Source organism: Dendropsophus ebraccatus, chromosome 12 (assembly GCF_027789765.1).
Source record: "Dendropsophus ebraccatus isolate aDenEbr1 chromosome 12, aDenEbr1.pat, whole genome shotgun sequence".
NCBI lineage: Eukaryota > Metazoa > Chordata > Amphibia > Anura > Hylidae > Dendropsophus > Dendropsophus ebraccatus.
The window spans coordinates 90,273,037-90,300,159 of NC_091465.1; the positions used below are offsets into that span (position 1 = coordinate 90,273,037).

General features: G+C 49.3%; 1 protein-coding gene across 2 annotated transcripts in view; it reads left to right on the top strand.

Moving 5' to 3' along the window:
* Window positions 1-284: 284 nt before the first annotated feature.
* The window catches only part of LOC138769185 (neural cell adhesion molecule 1-like), a 34,313-nt gene continuing 7,474 nt past the window's right edge, over window positions 285-27,123 (top strand). Inside the window, exons 1-9 of one of the 2 annotated variants that reach the window (XM_069947473.1) lie at window positions 285-348; window positions 8,538-8,621; window positions 9,017-9,226; window positions 9,313-9,456; window positions 9,539-9,676; window positions 13,553-13,664; window positions 14,148-14,311; window positions 25,461-25,644; window positions 26,221-26,317. In XM_069947473.1, the coding sequence (XP_069803574.1) occupies window positions 288-348; window positions 8,538-8,621; window positions 9,017-9,226; window positions 9,313-9,456; window positions 9,539-9,676; window positions 13,553-13,664; window positions 14,148-14,311; window positions 25,461-25,644; window positions 26,221-26,308 (1,185 nt within the window). In that variant the 5' untranslated portion in view covers window positions 285-287 and the 3' untranslated portion in view covers window positions 26,309-26,317. Of the gene's footprint in view, window positions 349-8,537; window positions 8,622-9,016; window positions 9,227-9,312; window positions 9,457-9,538; window positions 9,677-13,552; window positions 13,665-14,147; window positions 14,312-25,460; window positions 25,645-26,220; window positions 26,318-27,123 lie in introns of those variants that run through there. The other variant, XM_069947474.1, reaches the window with a different exon arrangement.

Here is a 27,123-nt window from a genome sequence, read left to right on the forward strand (position 1 = left end):
CTCTGTGTATAGGATCTGGGTGTCTCTTGGAGCAGGGCTTCCTTCCTCCTCAGGACAGAGGCGTCTCTTCTCCTCGGACCCCCGTCCCCTCCTTTCCTCTCCCCTATGGTCTCCGGAGTCCTTAGTTCTTGCTGTTGGCGCCTCTTAGACTCTGAGATGACATGGGGGGTGAGGTGAGCAGAGCTGGACGTGAGATGGGGTGAGGGGGGGCAGAGGGCAGGGTCAGGACCCCCAGGGTATAAATCAGGATCAGCAGTAGGATCAGCAGTCAGTGACCGGACCCCAGGATGCTCAGCATGTCTCCTCCAGGATGTTCCATCATCTTCTGGCTGTTCCTGAGCACAGCAGGTATACTCCCTGTATACTCCTGTATACCCCCATACACCCTGTATATTCCCATACACCCCATATACCTCCATACACCCATACACCCCCTATACTCCCGTATACCCCCATACACCCCGTATACTCCCTATACCCCCATACACCCTGTATACTCCTGTATACCCCCATACACCCCATATACCTCCATACACACATACATCCCTGTATACTCCCGTGTACCCCCATACACCCTGTATACCTTCATACACCCTGTGTACTCCTGTATACCCCCATACACCCTGTATACCTTCATACACCCCCTATACTCCCGTATACCCCCATACACCCCGTATACTCCCTATACCCCCATACACCCTGTATACTCCTGTATACCCCCATACACCCCATATACCTCCATACACACATACATCCCTGTATACTCCTGTATACCCCCATACACCCTGTATACCTTCATACACCGTGTACTCCTGTATACCCCCATACACCCCGTATACCTTCATACACCCCCTATACTCCTGTGTACCCCCATACACCCTGTGTACTCCTGTATACCCCCATACACCCCGTATACCTTCATACACCCCCTATACTCCTGTATACCCCCATACACCCCGTATACCTTCATACACCCCCTATACTCCTGTATACCCCCATACACCCCGTATACCTTCATACACCCCCTATACTCCTGTGTACCCCCATACACCCTGTGTACTCCCGTATACCCCCATACACCCCGTATACCTTCATACACCCCCTATACTCCTGTATACCCCCATACACCCCGTATGCCTTCATACACCCCCCATACTCCTGTATTTATTTATTTATTTATTTTTTCTTATAATTTTTCATGTTTTTTTTTTTATTTTTTATCCCGGTTATAATAGTGAGGAGGATGATACTTTATAACTGGATGATTGGAGTTGTAGTCACACTCTGCTCCTGAGGTCACAGGGGGGAGCTGTACGGGGTAACACGTCCAGCAGCTGCGGAACTACAACTCCCAGCATGCCCTGACAGCACCAATCATTATAAAGGGTAACACCTCCAGCAGCTGTGGAACTACAACTCCCAGCATGCCCTGACAGCACCAATCATTATACAGGGTAACACCTCCAGCAGCTGTGGAACTACAACTCCCAGCATGCCCTGACAGCACCAATCATTATACAGGTTATAACCTCCAGCAGCTGTGGAACTACAACTCCCAGCATGCCCTGACAGCACCAATCATTATAAAGGGTAACACCTCCAGCTGCTGCGGAACTACAACTACCAGCATGCCCTGACAGCACCAATCATTATAAAGGGTAACACCTCCAGCTGCTGCAGAACTACAACTCCCAGCATGCCCTGACAGCATCACTCACCGTATCATCACACCTGTATAGTATTCACCAAATCTCGTCTTTCTATCTGTTGCATAACTACAACTCCCAACCAATGGCTGTCAGGGCATGCTGGGAGTTGTAGTTCTGCAGCAGTTGGAGATGTTACGCTGTATAATGATTGGTGCAGGCAGGGCATGCTGGGAGTTGTATTTCTGCAGCAGCTGGAGATGTTACGCTGTATAATGATTGGTGCAGGCAGGGCATGCTGGGAGTTGTAGTTCTGCAGCAGTTGGAGATGTTACGCTGTATAATGATTGGTGCAGGCAGGGCATGCTGGGAGTTGTAGTTCTGCAGCAGTTGGAGGTGTTACGCTGTATAATGATTGGTGCAGGCAGGGCATGCTGGGAGTTGTAGTTCTGCAGCAGTTGGAGGTGTTACGCTGTATAATGATTGGTGCAGGCAGGGCATGCTGGGAGTTGTAGTTCTGCAGCAGTTGGAGATGTTACGCTGTATAATGATTGGTGCAGGCAGGGCATGCTGGGAGTTGTAGTTCCCACTTGCAGCTCTGTGGGTTACAGTAGGTGATTCCTCTCAGGACGCTGCACGTGTCCTATTGTCAGGATGAATAAATGTTATGTTATTATGAACTAAAGATCTAAAACCATATCTGTATGGTGGGATATCTGTATGGTGGGATATCTGTAGGGTGTGATATCTGTATGGTGGGATATCTGTATGGTGGGATATCTGTATGGTGTGATATCTGTATAATGTGATATCTGTAGGGTGGGATATCTGTATGGTGGGATATCTGTATGATGGGATATCTGTAGGGTGTGATATCTGTATAATGTGATATCTGTATGGTGGGATATCTGTATGGTGGGATATCTGTATGGTGGGATATCTGTATGATGGGATATCTGTATGGTGTGATATCTGTATGGTGTGATATCTGTAGGGTGGGATATCTGTATGGTGGGATATCTGTATGGTGGGATATCTGTAGGGTGTGATATCTGTATGGTGGGATATCTGTATGGTGGGATATCTGTATGGTGGGATATCTGTATGGTGTGATATCTGTATGGTGGGATATCTGTATGGTGTGATATCTGTATGGTGGGATATCTGTAGGATGGGATATCTGTATGGTGTGATATCTGTAGGATGGGATATCTGTAGGATGGGATATCTGTAGGGTGGGATATCTGTAGGGTGGGATATCTGTAGGGTGGGATATCTGTAGGGTGGGATATCTGTATAATGTGATATCTGTATGGTGTGATATCTGTAGGATGGGATATCTGTAGGGTGGGATATCTGTATGGTGGGATATCTGTATGGTGGGATATCTGTATGATGGGATATCTGTATGTTGGGATATCTGTATGGTGGGATATCTGTATGATGGGATATCTGTATGTTGGGATATCTGTATGTTGGGATATCTGTATGTTGGGATATCTGTATGATGGGATATCTGTAGGGTGTGATATTTGTAGGATGGGATATCTGTATATTGGGATATCTGTATGTTGGGATATCTGTATGATGTTATATCTGTATGGTGGGATATCTGTATGATGGGATATCTGTATGATGGGATATCTGTATGATGGGATATCTGTATGATGTGATATCTGTATGGTGTGATATCTGTAGGGTGGGATATCTGTATGGTGGGATATCTGTATGATGTTATATCTGTATGGTGGGATATCTGTATGGTGTGATATCTGTATGATGGGATATCTGTATGATGGGATATCTGTATGATGGGATATCTGTATATTGGGATATCTGTATGTTGGGATATCTGTAGGGTGGGATATCTGTATGGTGGGATATCTGTATGATGTTATATCTGTATGGTGGGATATCTGTATGATGTGATATCTGTATGTTGGGATATTTGTATGGTGTGATATCTGTATGGTGTGATATCTGTATGGTGTGATATCTGTATGATGGGATATCTGTAGGGTGGGATATCTGTAGGGTGGGATATCTGTATATCTGTATGATGTGATATCTGTATGGTGTAATATCTGTATGATGTGATATCTGTATGATGGGATATCTGTATAATGTGATATCTGCATAATGTGATATCTGTATGGTGGGATATCTGTAGGATGGGATATCTGTATGATGTGATATCTGTATGGAGTCATATTTGTATGTTGGGATATCTGTATGATGGGATATTTGTAGGATGCGATATCTGTATGATGCGATATCTGTATGATGGGATATCTGTATGATGCGATATCTGTATGATGGGATATCTGTAGGGTGTGATATCTGTATGGTGCGATATCTGTAGGATGGGATATCTGTATGATGGGATATCTGTATGATGTGATATCTGTAGGGTGTGATATCTGTATGGTGGGATATCTGTATGAAGGTTCTATTAGCAGCAGATTTGTGCATTGGTTGCATTGGTTTGCAAATGGTATAAAGCAGCAAATAAATAGTATGTTTGTGAACATCTAGGCTGTGTTCACACATTGCAGTTTTATTGTGTTACTTTATAATTTGCAGTACTTTATCATTTCATTCTTCTCCCACCCGCACAGCACGCTGTATTCTCTACCTGTAACACCACACAGCGCGCTGTATTCTCTACCTGTAACACCACACAGCGCGCTGTATTCTCTACCTGTAACACCACACAGCACTGTATTCTCTACCTGTAACACCACACAGCGCGCTGTATTCTCTACCTGTAACACCACACAGCACTGTATTCTCTACCTGTAACACCACACAGCACTGTATTCTCTACCTGTAACACCACACAGCACTGTATTCTCTACCTGTAACACCACACAGCACTGTATTCTTTACCTGTAACACCACACAGCACGCTGTATTCTTTACCTGTAACACCACACAGCACTGTATTCTCTACCTGTAACACCACACAGCACCCTGTATTCTCTACCTGTAACACCACACAGCACACTGTATTCTCTACCTGTAACACCACACAGCACTGTATTCTCTACCTGTAACACCACACAGCACACTGTATTCTCTACCTGTAACACCACACAGCACTGTATTCTCTACCTGTAACACCACACAGCACGCTGTATTCTCTACCTGTAACACCACACAGTACTGTATTCTCTACCTGTAACACCACACAGCACTGTATTCTCTACCTGTAACACCACACAGTACACTGTATTCTCTACCTGTAACACCACACAGCACTATATTCTCTACCTGTAACACCACACAGCACTGTATTCTCTACCTGTAACACCACACAGCGCGCTGTATTCTCTACCTGTAACACCACACAGCACTGTATTCTCTACCTGTAACACCACACAGCACGCTGTATTCTCTACCTGTAACACCACACAGCACGCTGTATTCTCTACCTGTAACACCACACAGCACTGTATTCTTTACCTGTAACACCACACAGCACGCTGTATTCTTTACCTGTAACACCACACAGCACTGTATTCTCTACCTGTAACACCACACAGCACCCTGTATTCTCTACCTGTAACACCACACAGCACACTGTATTCTCTACCTGTAACACCACACAGCACTGTATTCTCTACCTGTAACACCACACAGCACACTGTATTCTCTACCTGTAACACCACACAGCACTGTATTCTCTACCTGTAACACCACACAGCACGCTGTATTCTCTACCTGTAACACCACACAGTACTGTATTCTCTACCTGTAACACCACACAGCACTGTATTCTCTACCTGTAACACCACACAGTACACTGTATTCTCTACCTGTAACACCACACAGCACGCTGTATTCTCTACCTGTAACACCACACAGTACTGTATTCCCTACCTGTAACACCACACAGTACACTGTATTCTCTACCTGTAACACCACACAGCACTGTATTCTCTACCTGTAACACCACACAGCACACTGTATTCTCTACCTGTAACACCACACAGCACGCTGTATTCTCTACCTGTACCACACTGTATTCTCTACCTGTAACACCACACAGCACGCTGTATTCCCTACCTGTAACACCACACAGTACACTGTATTCTCTACCTGTAACACCACACAGCACTGTATTCCCTACCTGTAACACCACACAGCACACTGTATTCTCTACCTGTAACACCACACAGCACCCTGTATTCTCTACCTGTAACACCACACAGCACGCTGTATTCTCTACCTGTAACACCACACAGTACTGTATTCTCTACCTGTAACACCACACAGCACTGTATTCCCTACCTGTAACACCACACAGCACACTGTATTCTCTACCTGTAACACCACACAGCACCCTGTATTCTCTACCTGTAACACCACACAGCACGCTGTATTCTCTACCTGTAACACCACACAGCACTGTATTCTCTACCTGTAACACCACACAGCACACTGTATTCTCTACCTGTAACACCACACAGCACGCTGTATTCTCTACCTGTAACACCACACAGCACGCTGTATTCTCTACCTGTAACACCACACAGCACGCTGTATTCTCTACCTGTAACACCACACAGCACGCTGTATTCTCTACCTGTAACACCACACAGCACGCTGTATTCTCTACCTGTAACACCACACAGCACGCTGTATTCTCTACCTGTAACACCACACAGCACGCTGTATTCTCTACCTGTAACACCACACAGCACGCTGTATTCTCTACCTGTAACACCACACAGCGCTGTATTCTCTACCTGTAACACCACACAGCACTGTATTCTCTACATGTAACAACACACAGCATGCTGTATTCTCTACCTGTAACACCACACAGCGCACTGTATTCTCTACCTGTAACACCACACAGCACACTGTATTCTCTACCTGTAACACCACACAGCACACTGTATTCTCTACCTGTAACACCACACAGCACTGTATTCTCTACCTGTAACACCACATAGCACACTGTATTCTCTACCTGTAACACCACACAGCACACTGTATTCTCTACCTGTAACACCACACAGCACACTGTATTCTCTACCTGTAACACCACACAGCACTGTATTCTCTACCTGTAACACCACATAGCACACTGTATTCTCTACCTGTAACACCACACAGCACACTGTATTCTCTACCTGTAACACCACACAGCACTGTATTCTCTACCTGTAACACCACACAGCACGCTGTATTCTCTACCTGTAACACCACACAGCGCTGTATTCTCTACCTGTAACACCACACAGCACGCTGTATTCTCTACCTGTAACACCACACAGCACTGTATTCTCTACCTGTAACAATATTTGAATAAAGTAAAGAACTTCTTGAATTTATTTTTTCTTTTCATCTCATCTCCACGCACATGTTATAATCAGGCATATTTTATCTGTAAGTTTGAGCCCCAGAATAAGGACTTTATCCAATATTATCTTACATGGGATATACTGTTTATGTCTCGTTTTTTGTGCAGGCAGGACTGTCAGTACCGTCTCTGAACCTCTCTGCCATTTAGCATCATTTAATTGAGTTACTGCATCATTTTTGTAAAGACACTGCAGTACTGCAATGACACTCCAACATGTGTGAACACAGCCCTAATTTCACTGCAGTTGCTGCTGTCACTCCTTTTGCTCAGGTGTAGACTGAAGCGGCCGGTCAGAGATAGGGAATCACTCAGGGTATTGGGAAATCCAGCCCCGCCTCCTGTGACATCACGCCCTGCCCCCTGTCTGCATCATCAGCCTGTGCTCAGCAAACACACACAATGTGAGGCAGTGGGAGGGAACGAGCAGAAGGAGCAGGAGACAATGTGGATTGGCACAGAGGCCATTATTCTTCACTTCCTGGATTTCTATCAGCTACCAGTGTGGCAGAACCGCACAGATACGGTAATACATTGTATAGACACATCTATATATAACAGTACAGATACGGTAATACATTGTATACACATCTATATACTGTACAGATACGGTAATACATTGTATAGACACATCTATGTAACTTTTAATGTACTTTTAATAGAAAAAGGTTTTCCCTTTGTCTTTGTGTTTTGTCTCTGCCCTGGGTTGCTGACGTGCTCCTGAGGCGGATATACTCTTTGGGGTTTGCACCCAACACAAAAATTTGTGCTTGTCTTGCCCTTTGATATCAATCGGTCCACACCCCGGTCTCCCTGATGCTGTGCGTTACTATGTCGTGTACTGGGCGGATTGTGCCTGACTGTTGGTATATATGTAATGTTTGCAAAAGTTTAAATAAATTCTTTAAAAAAAAAAAGAAAGGTTGTCCCTATCTAAGGTTTCCCTTTAATGTTAGAGAGTGAGTCCGCCTCTGTTTGGGTGGAGCCCTCCCTCTGTTTGGGTGGAGCCCCCACTCTTTTTGGGTGGAGCCCCCCTCTGTTTGGGTGGAGTCCTCCCTCTGTTTTGGTGGAGTTCCCCTTTGATTGTAGGGTGGAGTCCCCCTCGGTTTGGGTGGAATCCCCACATCTGTTTGGGTGGAGCCCCCCCCCCCCCTCTGTTTGGGTGGAGCCCCCGCTCTGTTTGGGTGGAGGGCCCCCCCTCTGTTTGGGTGGAGGCCCCCTCTGTTTGGGTGGAGTTCCCCTTTGATTGTAGGGTGGAGTCCGCCCCTCGGTTTGGGTGGAGTCCCCCTCGGTTTGGGTGGAATCCCCACATCTGTTTGGGTAGAGTCCCCCTTTGATTGTTGGGTGGAGCCCCCCCTCTGTTTGGGTGGAGCCCCCCTCTGTTCTGGTGGATTCCCCCATCTATTTTGGTGGAGTCCCCCTTTGATTGTTGGGTGGAGTCCCCCATCTGTTTGGGCGGAGTTATTCTTAGCATTTATAGCAGCGCAGAAGTTTATTGTGATTATTTTTCATTCTTCTAGTTTTCTGTTCCAAACCGAGACTGGAGATCATCCCGTCCAATGGAGAGATTTATCTGGGAGAAGAAAAGAACTTTCTATGCAAATGTAAGGACCCCGCCTGCATGTCTGATCACATGTTGTTATATCAGTGATGTCATTCAGGGGGCGGGGCTGTGATCACCTGTCCATTATAATCAGTGATGTCGTCCATGGGGCAGGGCTGTGATCACATGTCCATTATATCAGTGATGTCATCCAGAGGGTGGGGCTGTGATCATATGTCATTATATCAGTGATGTCATTCAGGGGGCGGAGCTGTGATCACATCATCATATCAGTGATGTCATCCAGGGGGCGGGGCTGTGATCGCATGTCCATTATATTAGGGGGCGGGGCTGTGACTCAGCATTATAAAGGAGTCAGGGGATTATGGGTGTTGGGTGGAGATGCCCTTTAAGTATGGTAGCTCCTTGTGACTACTTGCCTCTGTCTCCCATTAGCCTCCGTTGAGGCCACAATAAAATGGTTGGATTCTGCTGGTGATGAAATTGAGGACGATGATAATCGCTACAAGCAGAAACACATTGATGAGAGTGTGCGGAGTCTGTGTGTGACCGCAAACAAGATGGAGGCGGAGCGCGTGATCCAGTGCCACGCCGAGTCCGAATCTGGAGAAACCACAACTGTGGACATCAAGCTGCGGATCATCCGTAAGTGGTGCCATGCTGCTCAGCAGAGACCCCTATAGGCCATAGTGCAGTATTGTCCCATAGTAACACCCTGCTCATTGCTGCAGAGAGGCCGACATTTGTGAAGGACGTTGCGACCCGGAAGGAGTTCACCGCAAACACCACGGCCAAGCTGCCCTGTGCTGTGGAAGGAGTCCCCCGGCCCCAGGTCACATGGTACCGATACGGGAAGCCCATCTTTCCCCTGCCAGGTCAGTGCCGGACACGTCTATACAGAGGGGGTGGGTATCGCCCTCTCCGGACCCCCATCACCCTCCCTCTCCCCTCTCACAGGTCACCTCTTTGCCAGTGCAGACGGTCTGCTGACCATACAGAATATCCAGCTCTCCGATGCCGGGATGTATTCCTGCACAGCGTATATCCAAGACAGGGAGGAGATGGCGTACAAGAACGTTTCCGTCATCGTCAATGGTGAGAGCCACGCGGCCATGTGTCACCGATTATCCTGGAATATTCCATATCCGCATGGTGATCGGCCCCATATACGAGTACAACAGGGTGATGGGCCCCATATACGAGTACAACAGGGTGATGGGCCCCATATACGAGTACAACAGGGTGATGGGCCCCATATACGAGTACAACAGGGTGATGGGCCCCATATACGAGTACAACAGGGTGATGGGCCCCATATACGAGTACAACAGGGTGATGGGCCCTATATACGAGTACAACAGGGTGATGGGCCCTATATACGAGTACAACAGGGTGATGGGCCCCATATACGAGTACAACAGGGTGATGGGCCCCATATACGAGTACAACAGGACGATGGGCCCTATATATAAGTACAACAGGGTGATGGGCCCCATATACGAGTACAACAGGGTGATGGGCCCCATATACGAGTACAACAGGATGATGGGCCCCATATACGAGTACAACAGGACGATGGGCCCTATATATAAGTACAACAGGATGATGGGCCCCATATACGAGTACAACAGGATGATGGGCCCCATATACGAGTACAACAGGGTGATGGGCCCTATATACAAACACAACAGGGTGATGGGCCCCATATACAAGTACAACAGGGTGATGGGCCCCATATACGAGTACAACAGGAGGATGGGCCCCTATATACGAGTACAACAGGGTGATGGGCCCCATATACAAGTACAACAGGACGATGGGCCCCATATACGAGTACAACAGGATGATGGGCCCCATATACGAGTACAACAGGATGATGGGCCCTATATACGAGTACAACAGGGTGATGGGCCCCATATACGAGTACAACAGGATGATGGGCCCCATATACGAGTACAACAGGGTGATGGGCCCCATATACAAGTACAACAGGGTGATGGGCCCCATATACGAGTACAACAGGACGATGGGCCCTATATATGAGTACAACAGGGTGATGGGCCCCATATACGAGTACAACAGGGTGATGGGCCCCTATATACGAGTACAACAGGACGATGGGCCCTATATATAAGTACAACAGGGTGATGGGCCCCATATACGAGTACAACAGGGTGATGGGCCCCATATACGAGTACAACAGGGTGATGGGCCCCATATACGAGTACAACAGGGTGATGGGCTCTATATACGAGTACAACAGGAGGATGGGCCCCATATAACAGTATCAGGGGCGATGGGCCCATATAACAGTATCAGGGGCGATGGGCCCATATAACAGTATCAGGGGTGATGGGCCCATATAACAGTATCAGGGGCGATGGGTCTATATAACAGTATCAGGGGTGATGGGCCCATATAACAGTATCGGGGGGTGATGGGCCCATATAACAGTATCAGGGGCGATGGGCCCATATAACAGTATCAGGGGTGATGGGCCCATATAACAGTATCAGGGGTGATGGGCCCATATAACAGTATCGGGGGGTGATGGGCCCATATAACAGTATCAGGGGCGATGGGTCTATATAACAGTATCAGGGGCGATGGGTCTATATAACAGTATCAGGGGTGATGGGCCCATATAACAGTATCGGGGGGTGATGGGCCCATATAACAGTATCAGGGGCGATGGGTCTATATAACAGTATCAGGGGCGATGGGCCCATATAACAGTATCAGGGGCGATGGGTCTATATAACAGTATCAGGGGCGATGGGCCCATATAACAGTATCAGGGGTGATGGGCCCATATAACAGTATCGGGGGGTGATGGGCCCATATAACAGTATCAGGGGTGATGGGCCCATATAACAGTATCAGGGGCGATGGGCCCATATAACAGTATCAGGGGTGATGGGCCCATATAACAGTATCGGGGGGTGATGGGCCCATATAACAGTATCAGGGGTGATGGGCCCATATAACAGTATCGGGGGGTGATGGGCCCATATAACAGTATCGGGGGGTGATGGGCCCATATAACAGTATCGGGGGGTGATGGGCCCATATAACAGTAGTTCACAAGCGAAGATATAAGGAAGGCACTCACCGTTTTGGTTCACGTAAACTTTATTTTCTTTCCATCAGAACAGATAAAGTCCAATATTGGTGTATGGTCACATCGGACAGCTTCCCACACCAACACCCTCTAGCTGATTGCTACAGGCACCGCCCCCCGAGCCAGACAATGAACTACAAATACTTGCAGCTAAACATGTGACCGCAGTAAAGCAGTATCAGATTAAAATAAAAACATAAAATTGCAAACATAGTTACTCATCCAATGTATTACAGGAACATACTCAAGTCTTGTGCACAAGGAGAAGGTGGCCTCAATGATACAATCGACCTGAGTATGTTCCTGTAATAAAACGGTGAGTGCCCTCCTCATATCTTCGCTTGTGAACTATTTGCACATGTACTTGGTTTGAAGAGTGAGGTGCACCCCTAGTTCACAATCTTTCCTGCCATCCAAATTACCTCCAGGACCACATTTACTACTTACTCGTCCACCCGTAGTGCCAGTCGCTGTGCCTTGTAGTAGCTGCCCATATAACAGTATCAGGGGCGATGGGCCCATATAACAGTATCGGGGGGTGATGGGCCCATATAACAGTATCGGGGGGCGATGGGCCTATATAACAGTATCAGGGGCGATGGGCCCATATAACAGTATCAGGGGCGATGGGCCCATATAACAGTATCGGGGGGCGATGGGCCTATATACAGTATCGGGGGCGATGGGCCCATATAACAGTATCGGGGGCGATGGGCCCATATAACAGTATCGGGGGGTAATGGGCCCCATATAACAGTATCGGGGGGTGATGGGCCCATATAACAGTATCGGGGGGTGATGGGCCCATACAACAGTATCGGGGGGTAATGGGACCCATATAACAGTATCGGGGGTGATGGCCCCATATAACAGTATCCAGGGGTGATGGGCCCATATAACAGTATCAGGGGTGATGGGCCCCATATAACAGTATCGGGGGGAGATGGGCCCCATATAACAGTATCGGGGGGTGATGGGCCCCATATAACAGTATCGGGGATAATGGGCCCCATATAACAGTATCGGGGGTGATGGGCCCATATAATAGTATCGGGGGGTGATGGGCCCCATATAACAGTATCCAGGGGTGATGTGCCCATATAAAAGTATTGGGGGTGATGGCCCCATATAACAGTAGTGGGGGGAAATGGGCCCATATAAAAGTATTGGGGTTGATGGCCCCATATAACAGCATCGGGGGGTGATGGGCCCATATAACAGTATCAGGGGTGATGGCCCCATATAACAGTATCGGGGGTGATGGGCCCATATAACAGTATCGGGGGGTGATGGGCCCCATATAACAGTATCGGGGGAGATGGGCCCATATAACAGTATCGGGGGGTGATGGGCCCATATAACAGTATCGGGGGGTGATGGGCCCCATATAACAGTATCGGGGGGTGATGGGCCCCATATAACAGTATCGGGGGTGATGGGCCTATATAACAGTATCGGGGGGTGATGGGCCCCATATAACAGTATCGGGGGGTGATGGGCCCCATATAACAGTATCGGGGGGTGATGGGCCCCATATAACATTATCGGGGGGTGATGGGCCCATAAAACAGTATCGGGGGGTGATGGGCCCATATAACAGTATCGGGGGTGATGGGCCCATATAACATTATCGGGGGGTGATGGGCCCATATAACAGTATCGGGGGGTGATGGGCCCATATAACATTATCGGGGGGTGATGGGCCCATATAACATTATCGGGGGGTGATGGGCCCATATAACAGTATCGGGGGTGACAGGCCGTCTTGCCCCTGGTATCTGTGTTGTTACCCCCCGGCAGTGATACAGAGGTCGGGGGTCACAGTAATCTTGGGGTTTTCTCTCTTCCAGCCGCTCCCATCGTTCACTTCAACACCGCAAACCCCAACATCACCTCCAGGTCCAACACGTCCCTCATCTGCTTCGTGAGCGGCTACCCCGACCCCCAGATCACATGGAAGAAGTGAGTGACAAGGGTATCACACATGAGAGGCTTAGATACACAGCTCAGTAGACAGCATCACACACATGAGAGGCTTAGATACACAGCTCAGCAGATAGTATCACACATTAGAGGCTTAGATACACAGCTCAGCAGAAAGTATCACACATTAGAGGCTTAGATACACAGCTCAGCAGATAGTATCACACATTAGAGGCTTAGATACACAGCTCAGCAGATAGTATCACACATTAGAGGCTTAGATACACAGCTCAGCAGATAGTATCACACATTAGAGGCTTAGATACACAGCTCAGCAGATAGTATCACATATTTGAGGCTTAGATACACAGCTTAGCAGATAGTATCACACATTAGAGGCTTAGATACACAGCTCAGCAGATAGTATCACACATTAGAGGCTTAGATACACAGCTCGGCAGATAGTATCACAGATGATAGGCTTAGATACACAGCTGATCAGCCCTCTGATTGTGTACACAGGGGGGATCAGGAGGTTCCTCTGGACGGACAGAAGTACGTCCTGAGCGCTGACCGGCTGGAGCTGTCCATCACTCAGCTGGAGAAGTCGGATGAGGGGGAATACACGTGCCACGCTGCCAACCGCTACGGCGAGCACAACACCACGCTGATCCTGCAAGTCATAGGTAAGAGCCACGCCAGGGGTCTCACAGAGGATGGAGGGTATAAGTATATGTGTATCAGCCTGGAGTGCGGGGGTCTCACAGAGGATGGAGGCCATAAGTATATGTGTATCAGCCTGGAGTGCGGGGGTCTCACAGAGGATGGAGGCCATAAGTATATGTGTATCAGCCTGGAGTGCAGGGGTCTCACAGAGGATGGAGGCCATAAGTATATGTGTATCAGCCTGGAGTGCGGGGGTCTCAGGGAGGATGGAGGTCATAAGTATATGTGTATCAGCCTGGAGTGCGGGGGTCTCACAGAGGATGGAGGCCATAAGTATATGTGTATCAGCCTGGAGTGCAGGGGTCTCACAGAGGATGGAGGCCATAAGTATATGTGTATCAGCCTGGAGTGCGGGGGTCTCACAGAGGATGGAGGCCATAAGTATATGTGTATCAGCCTGGAGTGCAGGGGTCTCACAGAGGATGGAGGCCATAAGTATATGTGTATCAGCCTGGAGTGCGGGGGTCTCAGGGAGGATGGAGGTCATAAGTATATGTGTATCAGCCTGGAGTGCGGGGGTCTCACAGAGGATGGAGGCCATAAGTATATGTGTATCAGCCTGGAGTGCGGGGGTCTCACAGAGGATGGAGGCCATAAGTATATGTGTATCAGCCTGGAGTGCGGGGGTCTCACAGAGGATGGCGGGTATAAGTATATGTGTATCAGCCTGGAGTGCGGGGGTCTCACAGAGGATGGAGGGTATAAGTATATGTGTATCAGCCTGGAGTGCGGGGGTCTCACAGAGGATGGAGGCCATAAGTATATGTGTATCAGCCTGGAGTGCGGGGGTCTCAGGGAGGATGGAGGGTATAAGTATATGTGTATCAGCCTGGAGTGCGGGGGTCTCACAGAGGATGGAGGCCATAAGTATATGTGTATCAGCCTGGAGTGTGGGGGTCTCACAGAGGATGGAGGGTATAAGTATATGTGTATCCGCCTGGAGTGCGGGGGTCTCACAGAGGATGGAGGCCATAAGTATATGTGTATCCGCCTGGAGTGCGGGGGTCTCACAGAGGATGGAGGCCATAAGTATATGTGTATCAGCCTGGAGTGCGGGGGTCTCACAGAGGATGGAGGCCATAAGTATATGTGTATCCGCCTGGAGTGCGGGGGTCTCACAGAGGATGGAGGCCATAAGTATATGTGTATCCGCCTGGAGTGCGGGGGTCTCAGGGAGGATGGAGGCCATAAGTATATGTGTATCAGCCTGGAGTGCGGGGGTCTCAGGGAGGATGGAGGCCATAAGTATATGTGTATCAGCCTGGAGTGCGGGGGTCTCACAGAGGATGGAGGCCATAAGTATATGTGTATCAGCCTGGAGTGCGGGGGTCTCACAGAGGATGGAGGCCATAAGTATATGTGTATCCGCCTGGAGTGCGGGGGTCTCACAGAGGATGGAGGCCATAAGTATATATATTACACCCAGATTATTTTTAAGTGGACCAACATTTTTCGGTTTATCTTTTGTTGTTTATATAAGTGAAGAACATTTTGGGATTCCTGTTACTTTCTGTGGCTATCCTCCTTCTTCTTTCCTTCTTTCTGTTGCTATTTTTGCTTCTTTTATTTGCTTTTTACACATTCTATTCTTCTGTCTATAGTCGCTCCATGCTTCCCCACCACCTTCTTGTTTTAGTAGTCTGACTGCTTCTTTCTTATCACTTATTGCACCCCCCCCCCCCTTACAGCTGTAGTTACCACATTGGATTTCTCTTATTTCTACTACTTTTATTCCCATATGGTACAGTATGTGTCCTTCACACCATTTACCCAGGATGCTCTTACATATGTCCCCGGGGTCCTCTCTTATATCTCAGGGCAGTGTCCCCCCAGTCTATGTCCCCGGGGTCCTCTCTTATATCTCAGGGCAGTGTCCCCCCAGTCTATGTCCCCGGGGTCCTCTCTTATATCTCAGGGCAGTGTCTATGTCCCCGGGGTCCTCTCTTATATCTCAGGGCAGTGTCCCCCCAATCTATGTCCCCGGGGTCCTCTCTTATATCTCAGGGCAGTGTCCCAGTCTATGTCCCCGGGGTCCTCTCTTATATCTCAGGGCAGTGTCCCCCCAGTCTATGTCCCCGGGGTCCTCCCTTATATCTCAGAGCAGTGTCTATGTCCCCGGGGTCCTCTCTTATATCTCAGGGCAGTGTCCCCCCAATCTATGTCCCCGGGGTCCTCTCTTATATCTCAGAGCAGTGTCTATGTCCCCGGGGTCCTCTCTTATATCTCAGGGCAGTGTCCCCCCAATCTATGTCCCCGGGGTCCTCTCTTATATCTCAGGGCAGTGTCCCAGTCTATGTCCCCGGGGTCCTCTCTTATATCTCAGGGCAGTGTCCCCCCAGTCTATGTCCCCGGGGTCCTCCCTTATATCTCAGTGTCCCAGTCTATGTCCCCGGGGTCCTCTCTTATATCTCAGGGCAGTGTCCCAGTCTATGTCCCCGGGGTCCTCTCTTATATCTCAGGGCAGTGTCCCCCCAGTCTATGTCCCCGGGGTCCTCTCTTATATCTCAGGGCAGTGTCCCCCCAGTCTATGTCCCCGGGGTCCTCCCTTATATCTCAGGGCAGTGTCCCAGTCTATGTCCCCGGGGTCCTCTCTTATATCTCAGGGCAGTGTCCCCCCAGTCTATGTCCCCGGGGTCCTCCCTTATATCTCAGGGCAGTGTCCGCCCAGTCTATGTCCCCGGGGTCCTCTCTTATATCTCAGGGCAGTGTCCCCCCAGTCTATGTCCCCGGGGTCCTCTCTTATATCTCAGGGCAGTGTCCCCCCAGTCTATGTCCCCGGGGTCCTCTCTTATATCTCAGGGCAGTGTCCCCCCAGTCTATGTCCCCGGGGTCCTCCCTTATATCTCAGGGCAGTGTCCCCCCCAGTCTATGTCCCCGGGGTCCTCCCTTATATCTCAGGGCAGTGTCCCCCCAGTCTATGTCCCCGGGGTCCTCTCTTATATCTCAGGGCAGTGTCCCCCCAGTCTATGTCCCCGGGGTCCTCTCTTATATCTCAGGGCAGTGTCCCCCCAGTCTATGTCCCCGGGGTCCTCTCTTATATCTCAGGGCAGTGTCCCCCCAGTCTATGTCCCCGGGGTCCTCTCTTATATCTCAGGGCAGTGTCCCAGTCTATGTCCCCGGGGTCCTCTCTTATATCTCAGGGCAGTGTCCCCCCAGTCTATGTCCCCGGGGTCCTCTCTTATATCTCAGGGCAGTGTCTATGTCCCCGGGGTCCTCTCTTATATCTCAGGGCAGTGTCCCCCCAATCTATGTCCCCGGGGTCCTCTCTTATATCTCAGGGCAGTGTCCCAGTCTATGTCCCCGGGGTCCTCTCTTATATCTCAGGGCAGTGTCCCCCCAGTCTATGTCCCCGGGGTCCTCCCTTATATCTCAGTGTCCCAGTCTATGTCCCCGGGGTCCTCTCTTATATCTCAGGGCAGTGTCCCAGTCTATGTCCCCGGGGTCCTCTCTTATATCTCAGGGCAGTGTCCCCCCAGTCTATGTCCCCGGGGTCCTCTCTTATATCTCAGGGCAGTGTCCCCCCCAGTCTATGTCCCCGGGGTCCTCCCTTATATCTCAGGGCAGTGTCCCAGTCTATGTCCCCGGGGTCCTCTCTTATATCTCAGGGCAGTGTCCCCCCAGTCTATGTCCCCGGGGTCCTCCCTTATATCTCAGGGCAGTGTCCCCCCAGTCTATGTCCCCGGGGTCCTCTCTTATATCTCAGGGCAGTGTCCCCCCAGTCTATGTCCCCGGGGTCCTCTCTTATATCTCAGGGCAGTGTCCCCCCAGTCTATGTCCCCGGGGTCCTCTCTTATATCTCAGGGCAGTGTCCCCCCAGTCTATGTCCCCGGGGTCCTCCCTTATATCTCAGGGCAGTGTCCCCCCCCAGTCTATGTCCCCGGGGTCCTCCCTTATATCTCAGGGCAGTGTCCCCCCAGTCTATGTCCCCGGGGTCCTCTCTTATATCTCAGGGCAGTGTCCCCCCAGTCTATGTCCCCGGGGTCCTCTCTTATATCTCAGGGCAGTGTCCCCCCAGTCTATGTTCCCGGGGTCCTCTCTTATATCTCAGGGCAGTGTCCCCCCAGTCTATGTTCCCGGGGTCCTCTCTTATATCTCAGGGCAGTGTCCCAGTCTATGTCCCCGGGGTCCTCCCTTATATCTCAGGGCAGTGTCCCCCCCAGTCTATGTCCCCGGGGTCCTCCCTTATATCTCAGGGCAGTGTCCCCCCAGTCTATGTCCCCGGGGTCCTCTCTTATATCTCAGGGCAGTGTCTATGTCCCCGGGGTCCTCTCTTATATCTCAGGGCAGTGTCCCCCCAATCTATGTCCCCGGGGTCCTCTCTTATATCTCAGGGCAGTGTCCCAGTCTATGTCCCCGGGGTCCTCTCTTATATCTCAGGGCAGTGTCCCCCCAGTCTATGTCCCCGGGGTCCTCCCTTATATCTCAGTGTCCCAGTCTATGTCCCCGGGGTCCTCTCTTATATCTCAGGGCAGTGTCCCAGTCTATGTCCCCGGGGTCCTCTCTTATATCTCAGGGCAGTGTCCCCCCAGTCTATGTCCCCGGGGTCCTCTCTTATATCTCAGGGCAGTGTCCCCCCAGTCTATGTCCCCGGGGTCCTCCCTTATATCTCAGGGCAGTGTCCCCCCAGTCTATGTCCCCGGGGTCCTCTCTTATATCTCAGGGCAGTGTCCCAGTCTATGTCCCCGGGGTCCTCTCTTATATCTCAGGGCAGTGTCCCCCCAGTCTATGTCCCCGGGGTCCTCCCTTATATCTCAGGGCAGTGTCCCCCCAGTCTATGTCCCCGGGGTCCTCTCTTATATCTCAGGGCAGTGTCCCCCCAGTCTATGTCCCCGGGGTCCTCTCTTATATCTCAGGGCAGTGTCCCCCCAGTCTATGTCCCCGGGGTCCTCTCTTATATCTCAGGGCAGTGTCCCCCCAGTCTATGTCCCCGGGGTCCTCCCTTATATCTCAGGGCAGTGTCCCCCCCAGTCTATGTCCCCGGGGTCCTCCCTTATATCTCAGGGCAGTGTCCCCCCAGTCTATGTCCCCGGGGTCCTCTCTTATATCTCAGGGCAGTGTCCCCCCAGTCTATGTCCCCGGGGTCCTCTCTTATATCTCAGGGCAGTGTCCCCCCAGTCTATGTTCCCGGGGTCCTCTCTTATATCTCAGGGCAGTGTCCCAGTCTATGTCCCCGGGGTCCTCCCTTATATCTCAGGGCAGTGTCCCCCCCAGTCTATGTCCCCGGGGTCCTCCCTTATATCTCAGGGCAGTGTCCCCCCAGTCTATGTCCCCGGGGTCCTCTCTTATATCTCAGGGCAGTGTCCCCCCAGTCTATGTCCCCGGGGTCCTCTCTTATATCTCAGGGCAGTGTCCCAGTCTATGTCCCCGGGGTCCTCTCTTATATCTCAGGGCAGTGTCCCCCCCAGTCTATGTCCCCGGGGTCCTCTCTTATATCTCAGGGCAGTGTCCCCCCAGTCTATGTCCCCGGGGTCCTCCCTTATATCTCAGGGCAGTGTCCCCCCAGTCTATGTCCCCGGGGTCCTCTCTTATATCTCAGGGCGGTGTCCCCCCAGGCTATGTCCCCGGGGTCCTCTCTTATATCTCAGGGCAGTGTCCCAGTCTATGTCCCCGGGGTCCTCTCTTATATCTCAGGGCGGTGTCCCCCCAGGCTATGTCCCCGGGGTCCTCCCTTATATCTCAGGGCAGTGTCCCCCCAGTCTATGTCCCCGGGGTCCTCTCTTATATCTCAGGGCAGTGTCCCAGTCTATGTCCCCGGGGTCCTCTCTTATATCTCAGGGCAGTGTCCCCCCAGTCTATGTCCCCAGGGTCCTCTCTTATATCTCAGGGCAGTGTCCCCCCAGTCTATGTCCCCGGGGTCCTCTCTTATATCTCAGGGCAGTGTCCCAGTCTATGTCCCCGGGGTCCTCTCTTATATCTCAGGGCAGTGTCCCAGTCTATGTCCCCGGGGTCCTCTCTTATATCTCAGGGCAGTGTCCCATTCTATGTCCCCGGGGTCCTCTCTTATATCTCAGGGCAGTGTCCCAGTCTATGTCCCCGGGGTCCTCTCTTATATCTCAGGGCAGTGTCCCCCCAGTCTATGTCCCCGGGGTCCTCTCTTATATCTCAGGGCAGTGTCCCATTCTATGTCCCCGGGGTCCTCTCTTATATCTCAGGGCAGTGTCCCAGTCTATGTCCCCGGGGTCCTCTCTTATATCTCAGGGCAGTGTCCCCCCAGTCTATGTCCCCGGGGTCCTCTCTTATATCTCAGGGCAGTGTCCCCCCAGTCTATGTCCCCGGGGTCCTCTCTTATATCTCAGGGCAGTGTCCCCCCAGTCTATGTCCCCGGGGTCCTCTCTTATATCTCAGGGCAGTGTCCCCCCCAGTCTATGTCCCCGGGGTCCTCTCTTATATCTCAGGGCAGTGTCCCCCCAGTCTATGTCCCCGGGGTCCTCTCTTATATCTCAGGGCAGTGTCCCCCCAGTCTATGTCCCCGGGGTCCTCTCTTATATCTCAGGGCAGTGTCCCATTCTATGTCCCCGGGGTCCTCTCTTATATCTCAGGGCAGTGTCCCAGTCTATGTCCCCGGGGTCCTCTCTTATATCTCAGGGCAGTGTCCCAGTCTATGTCCCCGGGGTCCTCTCTTATATCTCAGGGCAGTGTCCCCCCAGTCTATGTCCCCGGGGTCCTCTCTTAGTTTTTGGAAATTAGCCTTCCTAAAATGTAATGTTTTTGTAGCCCCTCTGCTAATCATTTTGTTGAAAGATAATTGAAAACTTACTATGTTATGGTCACTATTACCTAGGTGACCCCCCACCTCTATTTTTGATATTCTGTCGGGCCTATTGGTTAGATCAGGTCCAGGAGTGCCCCCCCTCTTGTTGGTTCCTGTACTAGTTGGGAAAGGTAATTATCTGTTACTATTTCCAGTATCCGCTTCCCTTCCTGGAGCTGCAGGTCTTTGATTTCCCGTTTATATTTGGGTAGTTATAGCCCCCCCCCCCCCATAATAATGAGGTCCCCCTGCTTTCCTGTATATATTTGGGTAGTTATAGTCCCCCATAATAATGAGGTCACTCTGCTTTCCTGTATATTTGGGTAGTTATAGTCCCCCATAATAATGAGGTCACTCTGCTTTCCTGTATATATTATGGTAGTTATAGCCCCCCCCCATAATAATGACTTCCCCCTGCTTTCCTGTATATATTTGGGTAGTTATAGTCCCCCATAATAATGACGTCCCCCTGCTTTCCTGTATATATTGGGTAGTTATAGTCCCCCATAATAATGACGTCCCCCTGCTTTCCTGTATATATTGGGTAGTTATAGTCCCCCATAATAATGACGTCCCCCTGCTTTCCTGTATATATTGGGTATAGTCCCCCATAATAATGACGTCCCCCTGCTTTCCTGTATATATTTGGGTAGTTATAGTCCCCCATAATAATGACGTCCCCCTGCTTTCCTGTATATATTTGGGTAGTTATAGTCCCCCATAATAATGACGTCCCCCTGCTTTCCTGTATATATTTGGGTAGTTATAGTCCCCCATAATAATGACTTCCCCCTGCTTTCCTGTATATATTGGGTAGTTATAGTCCCCCATAATAATGACTTCCCCCTGCTTTCCGGTATATATTGGGTAGTTATAGTCCCCCATAATAATGACTTCCCCCTGCTTTCCTGTATATATTGGGTAGTTATAGTCCCCCATAATAATGATGTCCCCCTGCTTTCCTGTATATATTGGGTAGTTATAGTCCCCCATAATAATGACTTCCCCCTGCTTTCCTGTATATATTGGGTAGTTATAGTCCCCCATAATAATGACGTCCCCCTGCTTTCCTGTATATTTGGGTAGTTATAGTCCCCCATAATAATGACGTCCCCCTGCTTTCCTGTATATATTGGGTAGTTATAGCCCCCCCCCCCATAATAATGACTTCCCCCTGCTTTCCTGTATATATTGGGGTAGTTATAGTCCCCCATAATAATGACGTCCCCCTGCTTTCCTGTATATATTTGGGTAGTTATAGTCCCCCATAATAATGACTTCCCCCTGCTTTCCTGTATATATTTGGGTAGTTATAGTCCCCCATAATAATGACTTCCCCCTGCTTTCCTGTATATATTTGGTAGTTATAGTCCCCCATAATAATGACTTCCCCCTGCTTTCCTGTATATATTTGGTAGTTATAGTCCCCCATAATAATGACGTCCCCCTGCTTTCCTGTATATATTTGGGTAGTTATAGTCCCCCATAATAATGACGTCCCCCTGCTTTCCTGTATATATTTGGGTAGTTATAGTCCCCCATAATAATGACTTCCCCCTGCTTTCCTGTATATATTGGGTAGTTATAGCCCCCCCCATAATAATGACTTCCCCCTGCTTTCCTGTATATATTGGGTAGTTATAGTCCCCCATAATAATGACGTCCCCCTGCTTTCCTGTATATATTTGGGTAGTTATAGTCCCCCATAATAATGACTTCCTCCTGCTTTCCTGTATATATTTGGTAGTTATAGTCCCCCATAATAATGACTTCCCCCTGCTTTCCTGTATATATTTGGGTAGTTATAGTCCCCCATAATAATGACTTCCCCCTGCTTTCCTGTATATATATTGGGTAGTTATAGTCCCCCATAATAATGACGTCCCCCTGCTTTCCTGTATATATTGGGTAGTTATAATCCCCCATAATAATGACGTCCCCCTGCTTTCCTGTATATATTTGGGTAGTTATAATCCCCCATAATAATGACTTCCCCCTGCTTTCCTGTATATTTGGGTAGTTATACCCCCCCCCATAATAATGACTTCCCCCTGCTTTCCTGTATATATATTGGGTAGTTATAGTCCCCCATAATAATGACGTCCCCCTGCTTTCCTGTATATATATTTGGTAGTTATAGTCCCCCATAATAATGACTTCCCCCTGCTTTCCTGTATATATTTGGGTAGTTATAGTCCCCCATAATAATGACGTCCCCCTGCTTTCCTGTATATATTTGGGTAGTTATAGTCCCCCATAATAATGACGTCCCCCTGCTTCGCTGCCGCATCTATTTGTGTTATATGGAGATTTTCGGATTCTTCCACTATACTTGGAGGTTTATAACTCACTCACTAAGAATTTTATTATTCTTCGTCCCTCCCCTTATTTCTACCTAAAGAGACTCCACATTATCATCACTTATATCCTCCGGCAGAATGGGCTTAAGGCAGGATATAACATATAGACAGACCCCTCCCCCTTTCTTATTTTCACGGTCTTTTCTGAATAGACTATAACCCTGGATATTAACCGCCCAGTCATAACTCTCATCCAGCCAGGTCTCGCTTATCCCCGCTATATATCATATTTCTCTTCCACCATTATGAGTTCTAATTCCTCAGCTTTATTAGTGAGGCTTCGAGCATTAGTATATATACATTATATATGTTTGTCCATATCGCCTTCCTCTTGTCACTAGTGACTGTTCTGTCCCCTCCCTCCGCTCCACCCCCAGTTCCATAATCTAGGCCCAGCTCTCCATCTACTGTCTTCACTTACTATATTGTAGTTGCCCTCCCCCCCCCCCGGTCTCCTCCAACCTCTTAGCCATCTTCTCCCCCAGCACGGCTGCACCCTCCCCATTGAGATGCAGCCCGTCCCTACCGTAGAGCCTGTAACCGACCGAGAAGTCGGCCCAGTTCTCCATGAACCCAAACCCCTCTATCCTACACCAACTCTTGAGCCACTTATTTACCTCCCTAATCTCCCGCTGTCTCTCAGGTGTGGCTCGTGGTACAGGTAATATTTCGGAGGATATCACCTTGGAGGTCCTAGTTTTAAGCTTCCTGCCTAAGTCCCTGAAATCGTTTTTAAAGACCCGTCACCTACCTCTAACTTTATCATTGGTGCCAATGTGCACCATGACTGCTGGGTCATCACCAGCCCCTCCCAGTAATCTGTCAGCCCGATCCGCGATGTGATGAACTCGAGCGCCAGGAAGGCAACACACTGTTCGACGATCCCGGTCTTTGTGACAGATTGCCCTGTCTGTCCCCCTAATAATTGAGTCCCCCACTACCAGTACCTGCCTGGCCTGCCCTGAACTCCTGTTTCCCACCTTACTGGAGCAGACACCCCCCTGGCTGTCAGTGTCCTGCTGCAGCAATGCCCCCCTGAACCAGCATCCCCCTCATCCGCCAATTTGGCAAACTTGTTGGGGTGTGAAAGATCAGGACTCCCCTCCCTCACACTCTTCCCTCTACCCCGTTATCTAACTGTGACCCAACTAGCTGCCTCTTCCTCCTGCACCTCCATGCTATCACCCCTCCCCCATCTACCCCTTGGAGCGCTTCCTCAGTGAGCACCAGACCCCTTTCCTTTTGCTAATGCATCTCAATCATCGCAGCTGCTCATTTAGATCCAGACTGACCCATCCTCCAGTCTATCACCTGTACTGACCCTCATATCACCTGTACTGACCCTCATATCACCTGTACTGACCCTCATATCACCTGTACTGACCCTCATATCACCTGTACTGACCCATCCTCCAGTCTATCACCTGTACTGACCCTCATATCACCTGTACTGACCCTCATATCACCTGTACTGACCCATCCTCCCGTCTATCACCTGTACTGACCCATCCTCCCGTCTATCACCTGTACTGACCCTCATCTGACCCTCATATCACCTGTACTGACCCATCCTCCCGTCTATCACCTGTACTGACCCATCCTCCAGTCTATCACCTGTACTGACCCATCCTCCAGTCTATCACCTGTACTGACCCTCATATCACCTGTACTGACCCTCATATCACCTGTACTGACCCATCCTCCCGTCTATCACCTGTACTGACCCATCCTCCCGTCTATCTCCTGTACTGACCCTCATCTGACCCTCATATCACCTGTACTGACCCATCCTCCCGTCTATCACCTGTACTGACCCATCCTCCAGTCTATCACCTGTACTGACCCATCCTCCAGTCTATCACCTGTACTGACCCTCATATCACCTGTACTGACCCATCCTCCAGTCTATCATCTGTACTGACCCATCCTCCCGTCTATCACCTGTACTGACCCATCCTCCAGTCTATCATCTGTACTGACCCATCCTCCCGTCTACAGATGTCCCTCGTGGTGTAGGAGCCGGAGTGATCATCGGAATCCTCATCCTCATCCTCCTGGTGACTCTGCTGGCTGTGGACCTGACCTGCTACAGGACCAGACGCCGAGGCTTCCTCATGTACATGGCCACCAATGTGCTGGGCCGCCCCGCCCCGAGAGCCATGCTGGAGGACACTGATCTCAAGTGAGTGACCTATCCTTACATCCCGTACTGATCCTGAGTTACATCCTGTATTATACTCCAGAGCTGCACTCACTATTCTGCTGTTGGGGTCACTGTGTACATACATTACTGATCCTGAGTAACATTCTGTAGATCTTTTATTTAACCCCTTAGGGACCAAACCTATTTGGGCCTTAATAACCAGGCTCATTTTTCAGAATCTGACCTATCTCACTTTATGCGCTTATAGCTCAGTGATGCTGTAACATATCCTGGCGATTCTGAAATTGTTTTTTTTTTTTTAACGTATGATACTTTATGTTAGTGGCAAAATTTGGCCACTGTCTTGTGTGTTTTTTGTGAAAAACATCAAAATATCATGAAAAATTTGCACTTTACGAACTTTGAAATTCTCTGCTTCTCAAAAAAGACAGTCACATGACATAAATTAGTTACTAAGTCTCATTACCAATATGTCTTCTTTATTCTGGCTTCATTTCATAAACATACTTCACTTTTTTAAGGTATTACAGGGCTTAGAAATGTATCAGAAAATTATCACATTTTCATGAAATTTCCTAAATTGATTTTTTTTAGGCACCAGTTTGTTTTTTTAGAGGATTTCGGAGGCTTGTATCCTGGAAGACCCCATAAGTGGCAATATTTTAGAAAGTACACACCTTAAAGGAGAAGTTTGGCGGAAATTTTTATTGAAGTATTGTATTGCCCCCCAAAAGTTATACAAATCCCCAATATACACTTATTACGGGAAATGCTTATAAAGTGTTTTTTTCCCTGCACTTACTACTACATCAAGGCTTCACTTCCTGGATAACATGGTGAGGTCACTTCCTGGATAACATGGTGAGGTCACTTCCTGGATAACATGGTGATGTCACTTCCCGGATAACATGGTGAGGTCACTTCCCGGATAACATGGGGATGTCACTTCCTGGATAACATGGTGATGTCACTTCCTGGATAACATGGTGATGTCACTTCCTGGATACCATGGTGATGTCACGACCCGACTCCCAGAGCTGTGCGGGCTGTGGCTGCTGGAGAGGATGATGGCAGAGGGATGCTCAGTGTCCCTCCAGTGCCCTGTGTCCCTCAGTGTCCCTCTGCCATCATCCTCTCCAGCAGCCACAGCCCGCACAGCTCTGGGAGTCGGGTCGTGACATCACCATGGTATCCAGGAAGTGACATCACCATGGTATCCAGGAAGTGACATTAACATTTTATCCAGGAAGTGAAGCCTTGATGCAGTAGTAAGTGCAGGGAAAAAAACACTTTATAAGCATTTCCCGTAATAAGTGTATATGGGGGATTTGTATAACTTTTGGGGGGCAATATAATACTTGAATAAAAATTTTTGCCGGACTTCTCCTTTAACCCCTTAAGGACCGGGCCTGAAATGGCCTTAAGGACCAGAGCAAATTTTATGAATATGACCAGTGTCACTTTATTCATTAATAACTTCGGGATGCTTTTACCTAT